Source organism: Zeus faber (assembly GCF_960531495.2).
Source record: "Zeus faber genome assembly, chromosome: 7".
Taxonomy (NCBI): Eukaryota; Metazoa; Chordata; class Actinopteri; order Zeiformes; family Zeidae; genus Zeus; species Zeus faber.
The window spans coordinates 500,898-516,235 of record NC_137203.1 but is presented as its reverse complement, the minus strand read 5'-3'; the positions used below and the strand labels follow the sequence as shown (position 1 = coordinate 516,235).

Sequence of the window (15,338 nt, the reverse complement as noted above, 5' to 3'; positions counted from 1 at the left end):
GGGCACAGCCAGGAGCAGTGGGCAGCGTACGTGGACGCGCCCGGGGACCAGGTGATAAGTGTCCATCGCTGGTCAGACCATGATGGTGCATGTTTTGGGTGGGGGTCCTTACTGACGTGAGGTGGAGGAAACCCCATGTGAGCACGGGGAGAACATGCAAACTCCACACAGAAAGGCTCCTGTTTGGGAGATAACCCACCGGAGCACGGTGCCAACAGCGCCCCAGGCGGGAACCGAACCCAGGACCTTCTTGCCGTGCCACTCGGGTTCAGGCATGATAGCGGTGCAGAGACACAGTATATCAATGGAGAGCAGATATACGCTATATACACTATATGTATGATATACACTATATAAACTATATTTACTCTATATACTATATACACTATATATACTATATACACTATATATACTATATACACTATATATACTATATACACTATATACATCTCATCACCGTTTTCAGTCTCAGTCTGGTTCCCGCAGTGTGTCAGTATTCACTAAACACAAATCACACTACTCTGTGTGTGTGTGTGTGTGTGTGTGTGTGTGTATGTGTGTATGTATATGTGTGTGTTTGTGTGTGTGTATGTGTGTATGTATATATGTGTGTGTGTGTGTGTGTGTGTGTGTGTGTGTGTGCAGAACGCCCACCTGTGCTCCGGTATTGGCGGGAGTCTAACGTGGCGTCTGATTGGCTGAAACCCGACCAAGCCAGCGGCTTGACAGTGGAGACCACAGCATACGTGATGCTGACCGCCCTGCACAAAGTAACTTGTCTGTGTGCTTGTCTGCTTGTCTGCCTGTCAGTGTGTCTTTCTGGTTGTCTATCTGTCTGTCTGCATGCCTGCCTGAATGCCTGCTGTATGTCTGTCTGCTTGCTTGTCTGCCAGTCAGGCAGTCAGTCAGTCTGTCTCTGTCTGTCTGTCTGTCTGTCTGTCTGTCTGCCTGCCTGCCTCACCCCTCCTTAAAGCTGTCTCTCTCGTCCAGGGTTTGATTGACTATGTTAGGCCGATTCTGACCTGGCTGAGCCAGGACCAGCACTACGGGGGAGGGCTGTACTCCACACAGGTACACACACATGTACACAGTAACCCCACTACTTTCTGTTAGTAACTCCACTACTTCCTTTGAGTGAGCCCACTACTTCCTGTCAGTAACCCCACTACTTCCTGTCAGTGAGCCCACTACTTCCTGTCACTAACCCCATTACTTCCTGTCAGTAACCCCACTACTTCCTGTCAGTAACCCCACTACTTCCTGTTAGTAACCCCATTATTTCCTGCCAGTGAGCCCACTACTTCCTGTCAGTAACCCCACTACTTCCTGTCAGTAATCCCACTACTTCCTGTTAGTAACCCCACTACTTCCTGTCAGTAATCCCACTACTTCCTGTTAGTAACCCCACTATTTCCTGCCAGTAACCCCACTACTTCCTGTCAGTGAGCCCACTAATTCCTGTCGGTAACCCCACTACTTCCTGTCAGTAACTCCACTACTTCCTGTTGAGCGAGTACGCCGCTCGTCGTTTGAGGTCTGGTTCTTCAGTCATCGTTAATTTGAAACACATGTAAACACCTGTCTCTCCCACTGCCTGTCTCCCTCTCCCACCCCCTGCCTGTCTCTCTCTCTCTCTCTCTCTTACCGCCTGCCTGTCTCTCTCTCCCCCTACACGTGTCTCTCTCCCCTTGCCTCTCTCTCTCTCTCTCCCTCTCTCTCCCACTCCCTGTCTCTCTCTCTCCCTCCCTCCCACTGCCTGTCTCTCTCTCTCCCCCTACCTGTCTCTCTCTCTCTCCCCCTACATGTGTCTCTCTCTCCCCCTGCCTCTCTCTCTCTCCCTCTCTCTCCCACTCCTTGTCTCTCTCTCTCTCTCTCTCTCTCTCTCCCCCTGCCTGTCTCTCTCTCCAGGACTTGGCCCTCACCCTGGAGGCGATAGCAGAGTACAGCAGGTTTGCCCAGCGAGCCGACCTGGACCTGCACATGGTCCTGCGTTATGCCGGGAAGGGAACTCTGACCCGGGTGCATGTGAACCAGAGCCACCCGTTTGCCACGGCACCAGCAGTAAGCCACAGCGCCTGTCATCCTAGAGCAGGAAGTGAAAACATTGCTTGTGAAATATGAAGCTTGAAAAGGGGTTTTGACAAGTTTATGATTCAATCTGACCAGAATAAAGCGATCAATAAATTCAATCCATAAGATTAGATTGTGAAATGATTACTTCAGTCATGTGACCCTATCCTGGTCAGTAACTGTCTAACCTTCAGCGATGGTTTCCAAGGTGACACAGGACGATGACATCATCGTGTCGACAGGTTTTGGGACAGGAGTGTCGAATGTGAAGGTACGTTCCTCCGCAAACAATGTTTTCAAACCGGTTTCGTCCAAATTAGATATATAACACTGTTTTCCCCCCTGTTTCGTCCATATGAGATATATAACAAGGTTTTCAAACCGGATTCTTCCAGATTAGAAATATAGCACTGTTTTCAAACCGGTTTAGTCCAGATTAGATATATAACAAGGTTTTCAAACCAGATTCTTCCAGATTAGAAATATAACACTGTTTTCAAACCGGTTTAGTCCAGATTAGATATATAACAAGGTTTTCAAACCGGATTTGTCCAGATTAGTAATATAACACTGTTTTCAAACCGGTTTCGTCCAGATTAGAAATATAACACTGTTTTCAAACCGGTTTCGTCCAGATTAGAAATATAACACTGTTTTCAAACCGGATTCGTCCAGATTAGAAATATAACACTGTTTTCAAACCGGTTTCGTCCAGATTAGAAATATAACATTGTTTTCAAACCGGATTCGTCCAGATTAGATATATAACACTTTTTTCAAACCGGTTTCGTCCAGATTAGAAATATAACACTGTTTTCAAACTGGATTCGTCCAGATTAGAAATACAACACTGTTTTCAAACCGGTTCATCAAGATTAGATATATAACACTGTTTTCAAACCAGTTTTGTCCAGATTAGATATATAAAAAGGTTTTCAAACCGGTTTCGTCCAGATTAGATATATAACACTGTTTTCAAACCGGTTTCGTCCAGATTAGATATATAACACTGTTTTCAAACGGGTTTCCTCCAGAATAGATATATAACACTGTTTTCAAACCAGTTTCGTCCAGATTAGATATATAACACTGTTTTCAAACCGGTTTCATCCAGATTAGCTATATAACACTGTTTTCAAACCGGTTTCATCCAGATTAGATATATAACACTGTTTTCAAACCGGTTTCGTCCAGATTAGATATATAACACTGTTTTCAAACGGGTTTCCTCCAGAATAGATATATAACACTGTTTTCAAACCGGTTTCGTCCAGATTAGATATATAACACTGTTTTCAAACCGGTTTCGTCCAGATTAGATATATCACACTGTTTAAAAACCGGTGTCGTCCAGATTAGATATATAACACTGTTTAAAAACCGGTGTCGTCCAGATTAGATATATAACACTGTTTTCAAACCGGTTTCGTCCAGATTAGAAATATAACACTGTTTTCAAACCGTTTTCATCCAGATTACATATTTAACAAGGTTTTCAAACCGGTTTCGTCCAGATTAGATATATAACACTGTTTTCAAACCGGTTTCGTCCAGATTAGAAATATAACACTGTTTTCAAACCGTTTTCATCCAGATTACATATTTAACAAGGTTTTCAAACCGGTTTCGTCCAGATTAGATATATAACACTGTTTTCAAACCGGTTTCGTCCAGATTATATATATAACAAGGTTTTCAAACCGGTTTCGTCCAGATTTGATATATAACACTGTTTTCAAACGGGTTTCCTCCAGAATAGATATATAACACTGTTTTCAAACGGGTTTCCTCCAGAATAGATATATAACACTGTTTTCAAACGGGTTTCCTCCAGAATAGATATATAACACTGTTTTCAAACGGGTTTCCTCCAGAATAGATATATAACACTGTTTTCAAACCGGTTTCATCCAGATTAGATATTTAACAAGGTTTTCAAACCGGTTTTGCCCGGATTAGATACAGTATATACTCAAGATTCAAGATTCAAGATTTTTATTTGTCACATACATATACATACTTCCATACATATATGCAGTGAAATGTAATGCAACGCACCCGGTGATAGCACACAAGAAGTCCTAGGAAAAAGTACTAAAATAAAATAAAATAAAAAGTAGAAAATTACTTTCTAATAGACCGACTAACTGACTCCTAAAACGTAATACAGTAAGTGGAATACTTATAGAATAAGATAAAAAATATATAGAATAAAATACAATAAAAAATAAATTGAAATAAAATGGAATAGGTTGAAGAATATGGCTATGTATATACAGATATGTGCATTTAAAGTGGCATGTGAATTAAAGTGGCATGTGAATGTGAATAGTGTGAGGTAGTGTTTGGGATAATACAGCACAGTATACAACAGTACGGCGCAGCAATACGGCATCACGAACAACCCTGAACAGTGATACAGTATGCGGTACAGTATGCTACATACAGTACAGTAGGTAGTGGAGCCTAGTGCATGGCTCAGTTAGGACCCCTGGTGAGGTCAGCGTTGACAGTTCTGATGGCTTGAGGGAAGAAACTCCGTCTCAGTCTCTGTTCTCGCTGCGTGACTGCGGAGGCGCTTGCCTGACCGCAGCAGCTGAAACAGTCCGTTGTTGGGGTGATGAGGATCCTTCATGATCCTACGGGCTCTGCTACTACACCTCCTGGTGTATAACTCCTGCAAGGGGGGGAGGGTAGTTCCAGTGGTACGTTCAGCTGAACGCACCACCCTCTGCAGGGCCCGCCTGTCCTGGGCAGTACAGTTCCCAAACCAGGCAGTGATGTTGCCTGTCAGGATGCTCTCCACTGCTCCAGAGTAGAAGGACTTGAGGATCCTCACCGAGACCCGGAATTTCCTCAGCTGCCTGAGGTGGTAGAGACGCTGCCTCGCCTTTCTCACCAGAGTGTCTGTATGAACAGTCCATGTTAAGTCCTGTGTGATGTGGACTCCCAGATATCTGAAGCTGCTCACCCTATCGACAGAAGTCCCATTAATCCACAACGGCGCGTGCGTCCTCGATTGTGATCCACGCCTAAAGTCCACAATCAGCTCCTTGGTTTTGCTGACGTTCAGGTGGAGGCTGTTGTCCTGGCACCAGAGTGACAGGTCAGCCACCTCCTCGCGGTAGGCCTTCTCATCGCAGTCGGTGATCAGGCCCACGACCACGGTGTCGTCAGCAAACTTGATGATGGTGTTGGAGCTGGACCTGGCCACACAGTCGTGTGTGTACAGGGAGTACAGTAGGGGGCTGAGGACGCAGCCCTGGGGGGATCCTGTATTCAGGGTGAGGGAGCTTGACATGTACTTCCCCACCTTGACCACCTGGGGGCGGCCTGTGAGGAAGTCCAGGATCCAGGTGCACAGCGGAGCATTCAATCCTAGCTCCAACAACTTGACAGCCAGTCTGGTGGGAACTATGGTGTTGAAAGCTGAACTATAATCAATGAACAGCATTCTCACATAGGCCCCCTTCTGGCCATCCAGGTGCGTGAGCGTGGTGTGCAGTACCTGAGAGACCGCGTCATCCGTGGATCTGTTCTGCCGGTACGCGAACTGCAACGGGTCCAAGGTGCGGGGGAGGGAGGCGCAGATGTAATCCTTAATCAGCCTCTCGAAACACTTCATGACCACCGAGGTGAGGGCCACCGGACGGTAGTCATTCAGGCAGGTTGGAGAGGCGATCTTCGGGACAGGAACGACGGTGGACCTCTTGAAGCAGGATGGGACCACTGATTCAGCCAGGGAGATGTTGAATATTGTGGTGAACACCGGAGCTAGCTGGTTAGCACAGGTCTTCAGTACTCGTCCAGATATGCCGTCTGGACCCACAGCTTTCCTGGTGTTCACCCGCATCAAAGCCCTCCTGACCTCGTGCACGGACACTGAGAGTGCGCGCTCGTCCCCAGCGGTGTAGCTCCAATTAGCCGGCGAGCTAGCGGTGCTGCTGCCAGACTCGAACCGCGCATAAAAGGAGTTCAGTTGGTTGGCCAGGGAGGCGTCCACACTCGTGGCTGGGGAGGAGCTGCTCTTGTAGTTAGTTATTGTTCGCAGCCCCTCCCACAAGCGTCTTGTGTCCCCCCCGCTCCATCTGCAGCTCCACGGTGTCTCTGTACGTCCGTTTGGCGTCTCTCACCGCCCTCCGCAGATTGTACGACGCCGCTTTGTAATTGTCCATGTTGCCAGATACAAGTCCGTCGTTGTAAGCGGCCGTGCGAGCATTCAGAGCGCAGCGGATGGATTTATCAACCCATGGTTTCTGGTTTGGAAATATCCGAACTTTCACCGTGGGAACGATTTCATCCGCGAGCGTAGCCACAAAACTCACTACAACCTCCGTAAACTCGCTGACGTCACTTGAACTCGCTCGGAACATGTCCCAGTCTACGTCAGTCAGAGCGTCCTGAAGCGCAGCCTCTGATTGGTTCGTCCACCGCTTCACTTCCCTCGTCATCACCAGATCCCGCGCGATCAGAGGCCTGTAAACAGGAAGCAGCGAGATCGCGGCGTGATCTGATTTCCCGAAAGCAGGAAGCGACACGGGCTTGTATCCGTTCTTGTAAGGAGTGTAACAATGGTCCAGAGTTCTGTCTCCCCTGGTGGCACACGTCATGTGTTGGTGGAAATTCGGCAGAACTTTTTTAAGGTTGGCCCTGTTAAAGTCCCCAGTCACCACCACAGCCGCGTCGGGATGTCTGTTCTGAAATCCGCACAACACATCGTACAGAACCGACAGAGCTGCGTCGGTGTCCGCTTGCGGTGGGATATAAACGGCTGTAATGATGACCGTGCTGAATTCCCGGGGGAGATAAAATGGACGGCATAGTATGGTCAGCTGTTCCAGGTTCGGCGAGCAGGAGTGGGAGAGGCATTTGGTGTTGTTGGCGTTACACCAGCGGTTGTTTACCATTAGGCAGACGCCTCCACCTTTGGATTTCCCCGACTCTGCCGTTCTGTCGCCGCGGAACACGGAGAAGGCCTCGGCTGGACGTATGGCTTCATCCGGCACCAGTGGGTTCAGCCATGTTTCCGTCAGGCAGAGGACGCAACAGTTCCTCGTGTCACGCTGGAATTGAATCCTCGCTCGAAGTTCATCCATCTTGTTCTCCAGGGACTGGACGTTAGCAAGAAGGATGCTTGGCAGAGGTGGACGGTAAGGTTGCGTCCTCATTCTGACCCGAATGCCGCCTCGTTTACCTCGGTGCTTCCTCCGTGGGCCGGCTCGTGGAACAGCGACTCCATTTTTGTTGTTGTTGCGAGTGTTCCCGCGTAGGATTTCCGCCGGCCACTCTGCTCCCACGGATAAAAAGTCCCAAAGTTGTTCGTTTAGGGAAATTTTTATATCCATGAGTGCATCGCGGCCGTATGAGTTAATTGTTGATGTTTTTCTGGCGAACATTGTGATAAAAAAAGGAAAAAAATACTAAAGAGTAAGAAAGAAGCGCCGGCGCAGGCGACCGCTAGGGGCGGCGCCACTATCGCCACTATCGCCACTATAACACCGTTTTCCATCTGCCTGTCTTTCAGATGAAGATGGTGTACTACCAGACCACTGCCTCCTCCCAGAAATGTAATTTTGATCTTAAGATAGAGGTGATGAGCAATGACCCATCCAGAGGTAGGTGTCGGTCTCTCTCCCTGTCTGTCTGCCTGTCTTTCTGCCTGCCTGTCTCTCTTTGGCTTGCTGTCCATCACTAATGTACATCCTCCCTTGTCCTTCAGCTTTCCGCTCAACTAGTCTGGTGGCCTGCGCCATGTGAGCACACACACACACACACACACACACACACACACACACACACACACACACACACACACACACACACACACACACACACACAGAAATCTAAACGTGTGTGTGTGTGTGTGTGTGTAGGTACAAGCCTCCTCCTAACGAGCTCACCATGGAGTCCCGTCTGACGGTGATGAAGATCCAGCTCCCAACTGGACTGGATGCCAACCTGGATGACCTGCTACAGGTGAGACAGTTTGAAAAGTTTGGAAGGGTGGGACAGGTAGTAGAGTTTGGATTTTTGGATTGGTAAGACTGGTGTGACGTGTGAGACAGGTGAGAGGGGTGAGACAGTTTGGACTGGTTGGACAGGTTGGACCGGTGAGACAAGTGAAAGGGGTGAGACAGGTTGTACACGTTAGACCCGTGAGAGAGGTGAGATCGGGAGACAGGTTGGAAGGTGAGACAGGAAGTACCTGTGCAATAGGAAGAAGAGGGGATGTAAACAGGAAGTGATTTCAGTGTTGCCAAACTCCCCGAGCTCTACGTCCTGAGAGTTTTAAACAGGGTTCAAACATGATCATGACTGTTCCATATGTGTGATGCAATATTATCATATCATATAGAAATAAAATAACTCAATATAATATTCCATACAGGTTCACCGAACTTAAAATTATAATTATAATTCCTTAAACACTATTACTCTTGCATAGTCATGACAACAATACATTTTTCATACCAACCAATAATTGTTTTCAGAAGATAAAATACAATAACTATATATGCAGGCAGCTGCGCAGACTCCAGTTCAGTTGTGTTTGTTACGTTTTCCAATTTTCTGGGTTCTGTGAAACACAGCACAAGTTATAAAATGGACCCCTTTTAATAATAATAAGAGTAAGAGTAATAATAGTAATAATCATAATAATAATAATAATAATAATAATAATAGTAATTGTAATAATAATAATAGCAATAATAATAATGGTAATAACAATAATGACAATAGTAATAATCATATTATAGTAATACAAATAGTTATAATAATAATAATAATAATAATAATAATAATAATAAAAATAATAATAGTAATAATAATAATAATCATAATAGTAATCATAATAGTAATCATAATAGTAATAATAATAGTACTAATGGTAGTGATAATAATAATAATAATAATAATAATAATAATAATAATAATAATAATAATAATAATAATAATAATAATAATAACAACAATGCTAATAAGTCAAGTCAAGTCACACTTTATTTATAGAGCGCATTTCATACCAGGGCAACACAATGCGCTTTACAAAGAAATACAAAAAAGAAAGAGAACGTAGTTGTCAGCCGGTCATTACAAAAGAATGCCCCTGAAACAACAGCAACAACAAAAGCAACAACAAAGACAAAAAAACAACAATAAAAGCGACTCCAACCACAGTGGCAGCAACAGCAACAGAAAACAACAACAGCAGCACCAACAGCCACAGAAACAACAACAACAACGGCAGCAGCAACATCGACACCAGCAGCAACAACAACAGCAGCAACGTACACGCACAGACGTCACCGGAACTGGAAGTGGCAGCTCTCTCCGGAACTGGAAATAAGGTTACGTTAAGTTGAGGTATAAGGTAAGGGAGAGTTAAGTTTAGGTATAAGGTTAGCAGCAGCAACGACAACACCAGTTAAGGTATAAGGTTAGCGGAACCAACAACAGTACCAGCAGAAGCAGCAACAACAACACCAGCACTGTCAATACCAGCAGCAGACAACAGCAGCAACAAAAACAGCAACAGCAACAGCGCACAAGCTAAGACATCACCGGGACTGGAAGTGGTAGTTCTCACCGGAACCAGAAATCTCATCTGTATTGAAAGAAACAGAAGAAACAGTCTGTATTCGTCACGCAACACACCACACTACAACACATGCTTGCACACACACATGCACATGCTTTGATGGTGCCGGTGAAATGGATCCTCTGCATTGACCATCCTGGCTTGTCCTTCCTCCGGAGGCACAGCCAGGAGCAGTGGGCAGCGTACGTGGACGCGCCCGGGGACCAGGTGATAAATGTCCATCGCTGGTCAGACGATGATGGGTGCATGTTTTTGCCTCTTAATTTTGAAATGTTTTTTAGATGGTAGAAGGCTCATTTTGTGATGTGTTTGATATGGCTCTTAAAATTTAGATCGCCATCTATGATTACACCCAGATTTGTGGCTTCATTCTTGCTCTCCTGGGACAGACAACTAAGATAATCTGCAATTTTCTGTTTTTGAGCCTTGGCACCAAAGATGAGTATTTCTGTTTTGTCTTTGTTCAGTTGTAAAAAGTTCTTTGACATCCATGCATTAATATCATTGATACAATGAGTGAGGGAGTGTATGTGGAGTAGGTCATCAGGAGATAGGTATATGTACAGTTGTGAATCATCTGCATAATTATGGTAATTTATTTTGTGTTTCTTTACAATATGTGCCAGTGGAAGCATATAGAGGTTAAACAATAATGGTCCCAGAATCGAACCTTGGGGCACTCCACATACAATATTCACTTTGTTTGACACAAAGAACTGCCTGTCCTGTAGGAAGGTTTTGAACCAATTTAGAACCGGGCCAGATAGGCCGACCCATTTTTGTAATCTCGCCAATAAAATCTTATGGTCATCAGTGTCGAAGGCAGCACTGAGATCCAGGAGCAGAAGAACAGATAGTTTTATAGCATCAGTGTTTATGTGTAGATCGTTCAGAACTTTAATAAGTGCTGTTTCTATGCTATGGTGAGGTGGAAAGCCAGGTTGACAGGTGTCTAAAAGGCTGTTTGAGGTTAGATAGTTGTTAAGGTGAAGGTAAACTGTTTTTTCAAGTATTTTGCTGAGGAGTGGCAGGTTGGAAATGGGCCTGTAGTTGGCATAACTATTGCATCGAGATTGTTCTTCTTCAGGAGTGGTTTAATGACAGTTCTTTTAAATGCTGCAGGGAATATACCTGATTGAAGAGAGCCATGTAAAATGTCCAATACCTCATGTGCCAGGCAGTTAAAACCTGTTTTAAAAAATGTGGTAGGGAGGGGGTCCAGGCAGCAGGTGGAGGACCTGAGCTGACCAACAATATCGTCCAGTCTTTTTATGTCTAAGAGGACGAAATGAGACATAGCAACAGTCATATTACTGGGGAACTGGAGGAAGGTTCATTTCTAGATGTTGAGGCACTAATATTCTGTCTGATATATATAATTTTGTTACTGAAGAATGTAGCAAACTCCTCACATTTTTCAGTGGAGAGCATCTCTGACGGGTTGCACTTTACTATTGTTGAGGTTTTCATTAATGATTTTAGAGAAGAAAGACTGTCTGGCCTGTTTAATTTATATATTGTATCGATTGATCCTTGTAAATTTCATGATCAACCTGAAGATTTGTCTTTCTCCATTTTTGTTCTGCCTGGCGACACTCTCTCTTAAGCTGCCTAGCAACCGCTTCACTTCTCCAGGGGGCTTTTTGTTTTTCTATGTTTTTAGTTTCAAATTTTATCAATGATATTTTGTATTTTGGAGTTGAAGTTGTTCACAGGATCCTCAGTTGAAGATGCGTTGAACAGCGGTAAGTCATTTACAATTATCTTAAAGGTTTCAATAGTATTATTGTTTATGATACGTTTTTTAATTGTTGGGGTACCCTCTGTTGTACAGGAAGAGCAGACACATCAAAAAAAAATGCAACAGTGATCTGAAATAGCAACATCCATGACGTAGGGTACAGTGATATTCAGTCCTTTTGATATGATTAAGTCCAGAGTTTGCCCCTTATTGTGGGGGGGTCCAGAAACGTGCTGAGTGAGGTCAAACGCCTCCAATAGGCTAATGAAGTGTTGAGCATCTGGGTCAGTTTGATTGTCAACTTGAATATTAAATTCACCTGAGATAATTACACAATCATAATCAGTGGAGACCTTGGACAGTAGCTCAGAGAATTCATCAAGAAAGCCACATTTAGATTTTGGTTGCCGATAGACAGCGATGATTAAAATGGGGGCACTGCAGTTTATAGATGTAGCAAGGTGTTCAAAAGAGGTGAATTCTCCAAGGAGGATTTTCAGCTACTGGCACGGTGGCACGGTGGCGCAGTGCATTGCACTGCTGCCTCACAGCAAGAAGGTCCTGGGTTCGATTCCCGCCTGGGGCGCTGTTGGCACCGTGCTCCGGCGGGTTATCTCCCAAATAGGAGCCTTTCTGTGTGGAGTTTGCATGTTCTCCCCGTGCTCACATGGGGTTTCCTCCACCTCACGTCAGTAAGGACCCCCCTTAAAAACATTCACACATCATGGTCTGACCAGCGAACTTATCACCTGGTCCCCGGGTGCGTCCACGTACGCTGCCCACTGCTCCTGGCTGTGCCCCCGGAGGAAGGACAAGCCAGGATGGGTCAAAAGCAGAGAATCCATTTCACCGGCCACCATCAAAAAAAGCATGTGTATGTGTGTGCAAGCATGTGTTGTAGTGTGGTGTGTTGCGTGACTAATAAAGTCTCAGTTAATAGAGCAAAATCCAGGTTATGGGTACTTATAAGCTCATTAACTAAAAACGACTTGTTAGTTAGTGACCTTACGTTTAATAGAGACATTTGAGAGATTGAGAGTTTGAGTCCGAACCGGTAGTAAAAATTGTTTAGAGTGTAGAGTGTAGAGTGACAGTCATTAATGTCAGAGTCGATCGGACTCACCAAACATCAGCAGCGAACAGAAGATTTCAGCGTAAGTTCCATGTTTAAGGCGAGGAGGCGTGATCTGTGAAAGTTTGGATGAACTCCATCACGTCTGAAGACGTTTGGACGGTTCAAGAAGGTGCCCAAGTTGTCCACAAACGGTACGTTGAGGGAGCAGCAATATCCCTTGAGCCATGCGTGTAGCCGAAGGACGCGTGAATTTTACGTCTCTAAAGCTGGGACACAGCAGCAGGCCGGAGACGATGAACCGGCGGTCCGACTGTAGAAGACTGTCAATAAGCTCACACATTTTCCTCCGCTTATCTGGGGTGGGGTTGCGGTGGCAGCAGGCTGAGCAAGGAGCTCCAGGCCCCCTGCTACCCGGCAATGTTTTCCAGTTCCTCCAGGGGGACCCCGAGGCGTTCCCAGGCCAGCTGGGATATGTATCCAGTGTGTTCTGGGTCTACCGCGTGGTCTCCTACCAGTTGGACGTGCCCGGAAAACCTCCAAAGGAAGGCACCCAGGAGGCATCCTGATCAGATGCCCGAACCACCTCAACTGGCTCCTTTTGACGTGAAGGAGCAGCGGCTCTTCTCTGAGCTCCCTCCGGATGTCCGAGCTCCTCACCCTATCTCTAAGGCTGAGCCCAGTCACCCTACGGAAACTCATTTTGGCCACTTGTATTTGCGATCCCTTTCTTTCGGTCACTACCCAAAGCTCATGACCATAGGTGGGGGTTGGGACGTAGATGAACCGGTAAATTAAGAGCTTTGCCTTCCGGCTCAGCTCCCTCTTCACCACAACAGTCCGGTACAACGCCCGCATCACTGCTGACGCCGCATCGATCCGCCTGTCCATCTCACGCTCCATTTTCCCCTCACTCGTGAAAAAAATCCAGAGTGAGAGACGTGCAGGTTGTAACGACACCTCTACTTCCTGGATGCGAGGTGTGAGACGTGCAGGTTGTAACGACACCTCTACTTCCTGGATGCGAGGTGTGAGACGTGTAGGTTGTAACGACACCTCTACTTCCTGGATGGGAGGTGTGAGACGTGCAGGTTGTAACGACACCTCTACTTCCTGGATGCGAGGTGTGAGACGTGTAGATTGTAGCGACACCTCTACTTCCTGGATGCAAGGTGTGAGACGTGCAGGTTGTAACAACACCTCTACTTCCTGGATGCGAGGTGTGAGACGTGCAGGTTGTAACGACACCTCTACTTCCTGGATGCGAGGTGTGAGACGTGCAGGTTGTAACGACACCTCTACTTCCTGGATGCGAGGTGTGAGACGTGCAGGTTGTAACGACACCTCGCTCTGTGTGTAGTTCCGGGAGGGTTTGGAACCTGTCATCTCATACTACGAGCTGCAAGGAGACACAGTGGTCATCCAACTGGACACTGTGAGTAAATACTACTACTATACTACTGCTATACTTCAACTACTGTACTACTACTAATTGACTAATACTACTACACTACTACTATACTACTTCTATGCTACTGTACTACTACCAATATACTACTACTACTACTACAACTACGATACTATTACTATACTAATACTAAACTGCTGCTATACTACTGCTACTAATATACTACTACTACTACACTACAACTTTACTACTGCTATACTACTGTTACTCTACTAGTGCTAATATACTACTACTATACTACTGCAATACTACTGCTACTGTACTACTTCTAATTTACTACTGCTACTGCTACTACTACTACTATACAATTACAATACTACTGCTATACTACTGCTACTTGCATACTAATAATATACTATTTCTACTACTACTGTACTACGACTACTATTACACTAGTGCTACCATACCACTACTTATGTACTACTACTCTATGATACTATTACTATACTAATACTATACTGCTGCTTTACTACTGCTACTATACCACTACTAATATACTACTACTACTTCTACTACTATTACTACTACTACTATGATACTATTACTACTACTACTACGATACTATTACTATACTGCTGCTATACTACTGCTACTGTACTACTATTAATATACTACTACTACTACTATTATACTGCTACTATACTACTGCTGCTATACTACTACCAATATACGACTCCTATACTTCTGCTATACTACTGCTGCCATGCCACTACTAATATACTACTACTATTACGATACTATTAAGATACTAGTACTATTCTGCTGCTATACTACTACTACTAATCTACTACTACTACTACTACTACTACTACTATACTACTACTATTCTACTGCTATTCTAATGCTACTCTACTACTGCTACTATACTACTTCTACTACTATACTATTACTATACTGCAGCTATTCTACTGCTTCTGTACTACTATGAATATACTACTACTGCTACTATACTTCTACTATAATACTGCTATACTACTGCTACTGTACTGCTACTAATATACTTCTACTTCTACTATTCTACTACTATACTACTACTTCTATACTACTGCTTCTATACTACTACTAATATACTACTACTACTGTACTACTGCTATACTACTGCTCTACTACTGCTACTGTACTACTACTAATATACTACTTCTACTATACTACTACTATACTACTGCTATACAACTGCTACTATACAACTACTTATACACTACTACTATACTACTACTACTATAACACTGCAATACTACTGCTACTGTACTGCTACTAATATACTACTACTACTACTATACTATGACTATACTACTGCTATACTTCTGCTACCATACTACTACTAATATACTACTAATAACTACTCCTACTACAATACTACTACTATAATACTGCTATACTACTACTA

At 44.7% G+C, this 15,338-nt stretch overlaps 1 protein-coding gene across 1 annotated transcript in view; it reads left to right on the top strand.

Moving 5' to 3' along the window:
• Positions 1-15,338, top strand: part of c5 (complement component 5) — a gene marked incomplete at both ends in the record, with an annotated part of 72,813 nt that overhangs the window by 45,199 nt on the left and 12,276 nt on the right. Inside the window, 9 exon segments of the mRNA XM_080003727.1 lie at positions 646-770; positions 991-1,071; positions 1,909-2,061; positions 2,279-2,341; positions 7,595-7,685; positions 7,790-7,823; positions 7,937-7,940; positions 7,942-8,046; positions 13,844-13,918. Coding sequence (XP_079859853.1) covers positions 646-770; positions 991-1,071; positions 1,909-2,061; positions 2,279-2,341; positions 7,595-7,685; positions 7,790-7,823; positions 7,937-7,940; positions 7,942-8,046; positions 13,844-13,918 — 731 coding nt within the window.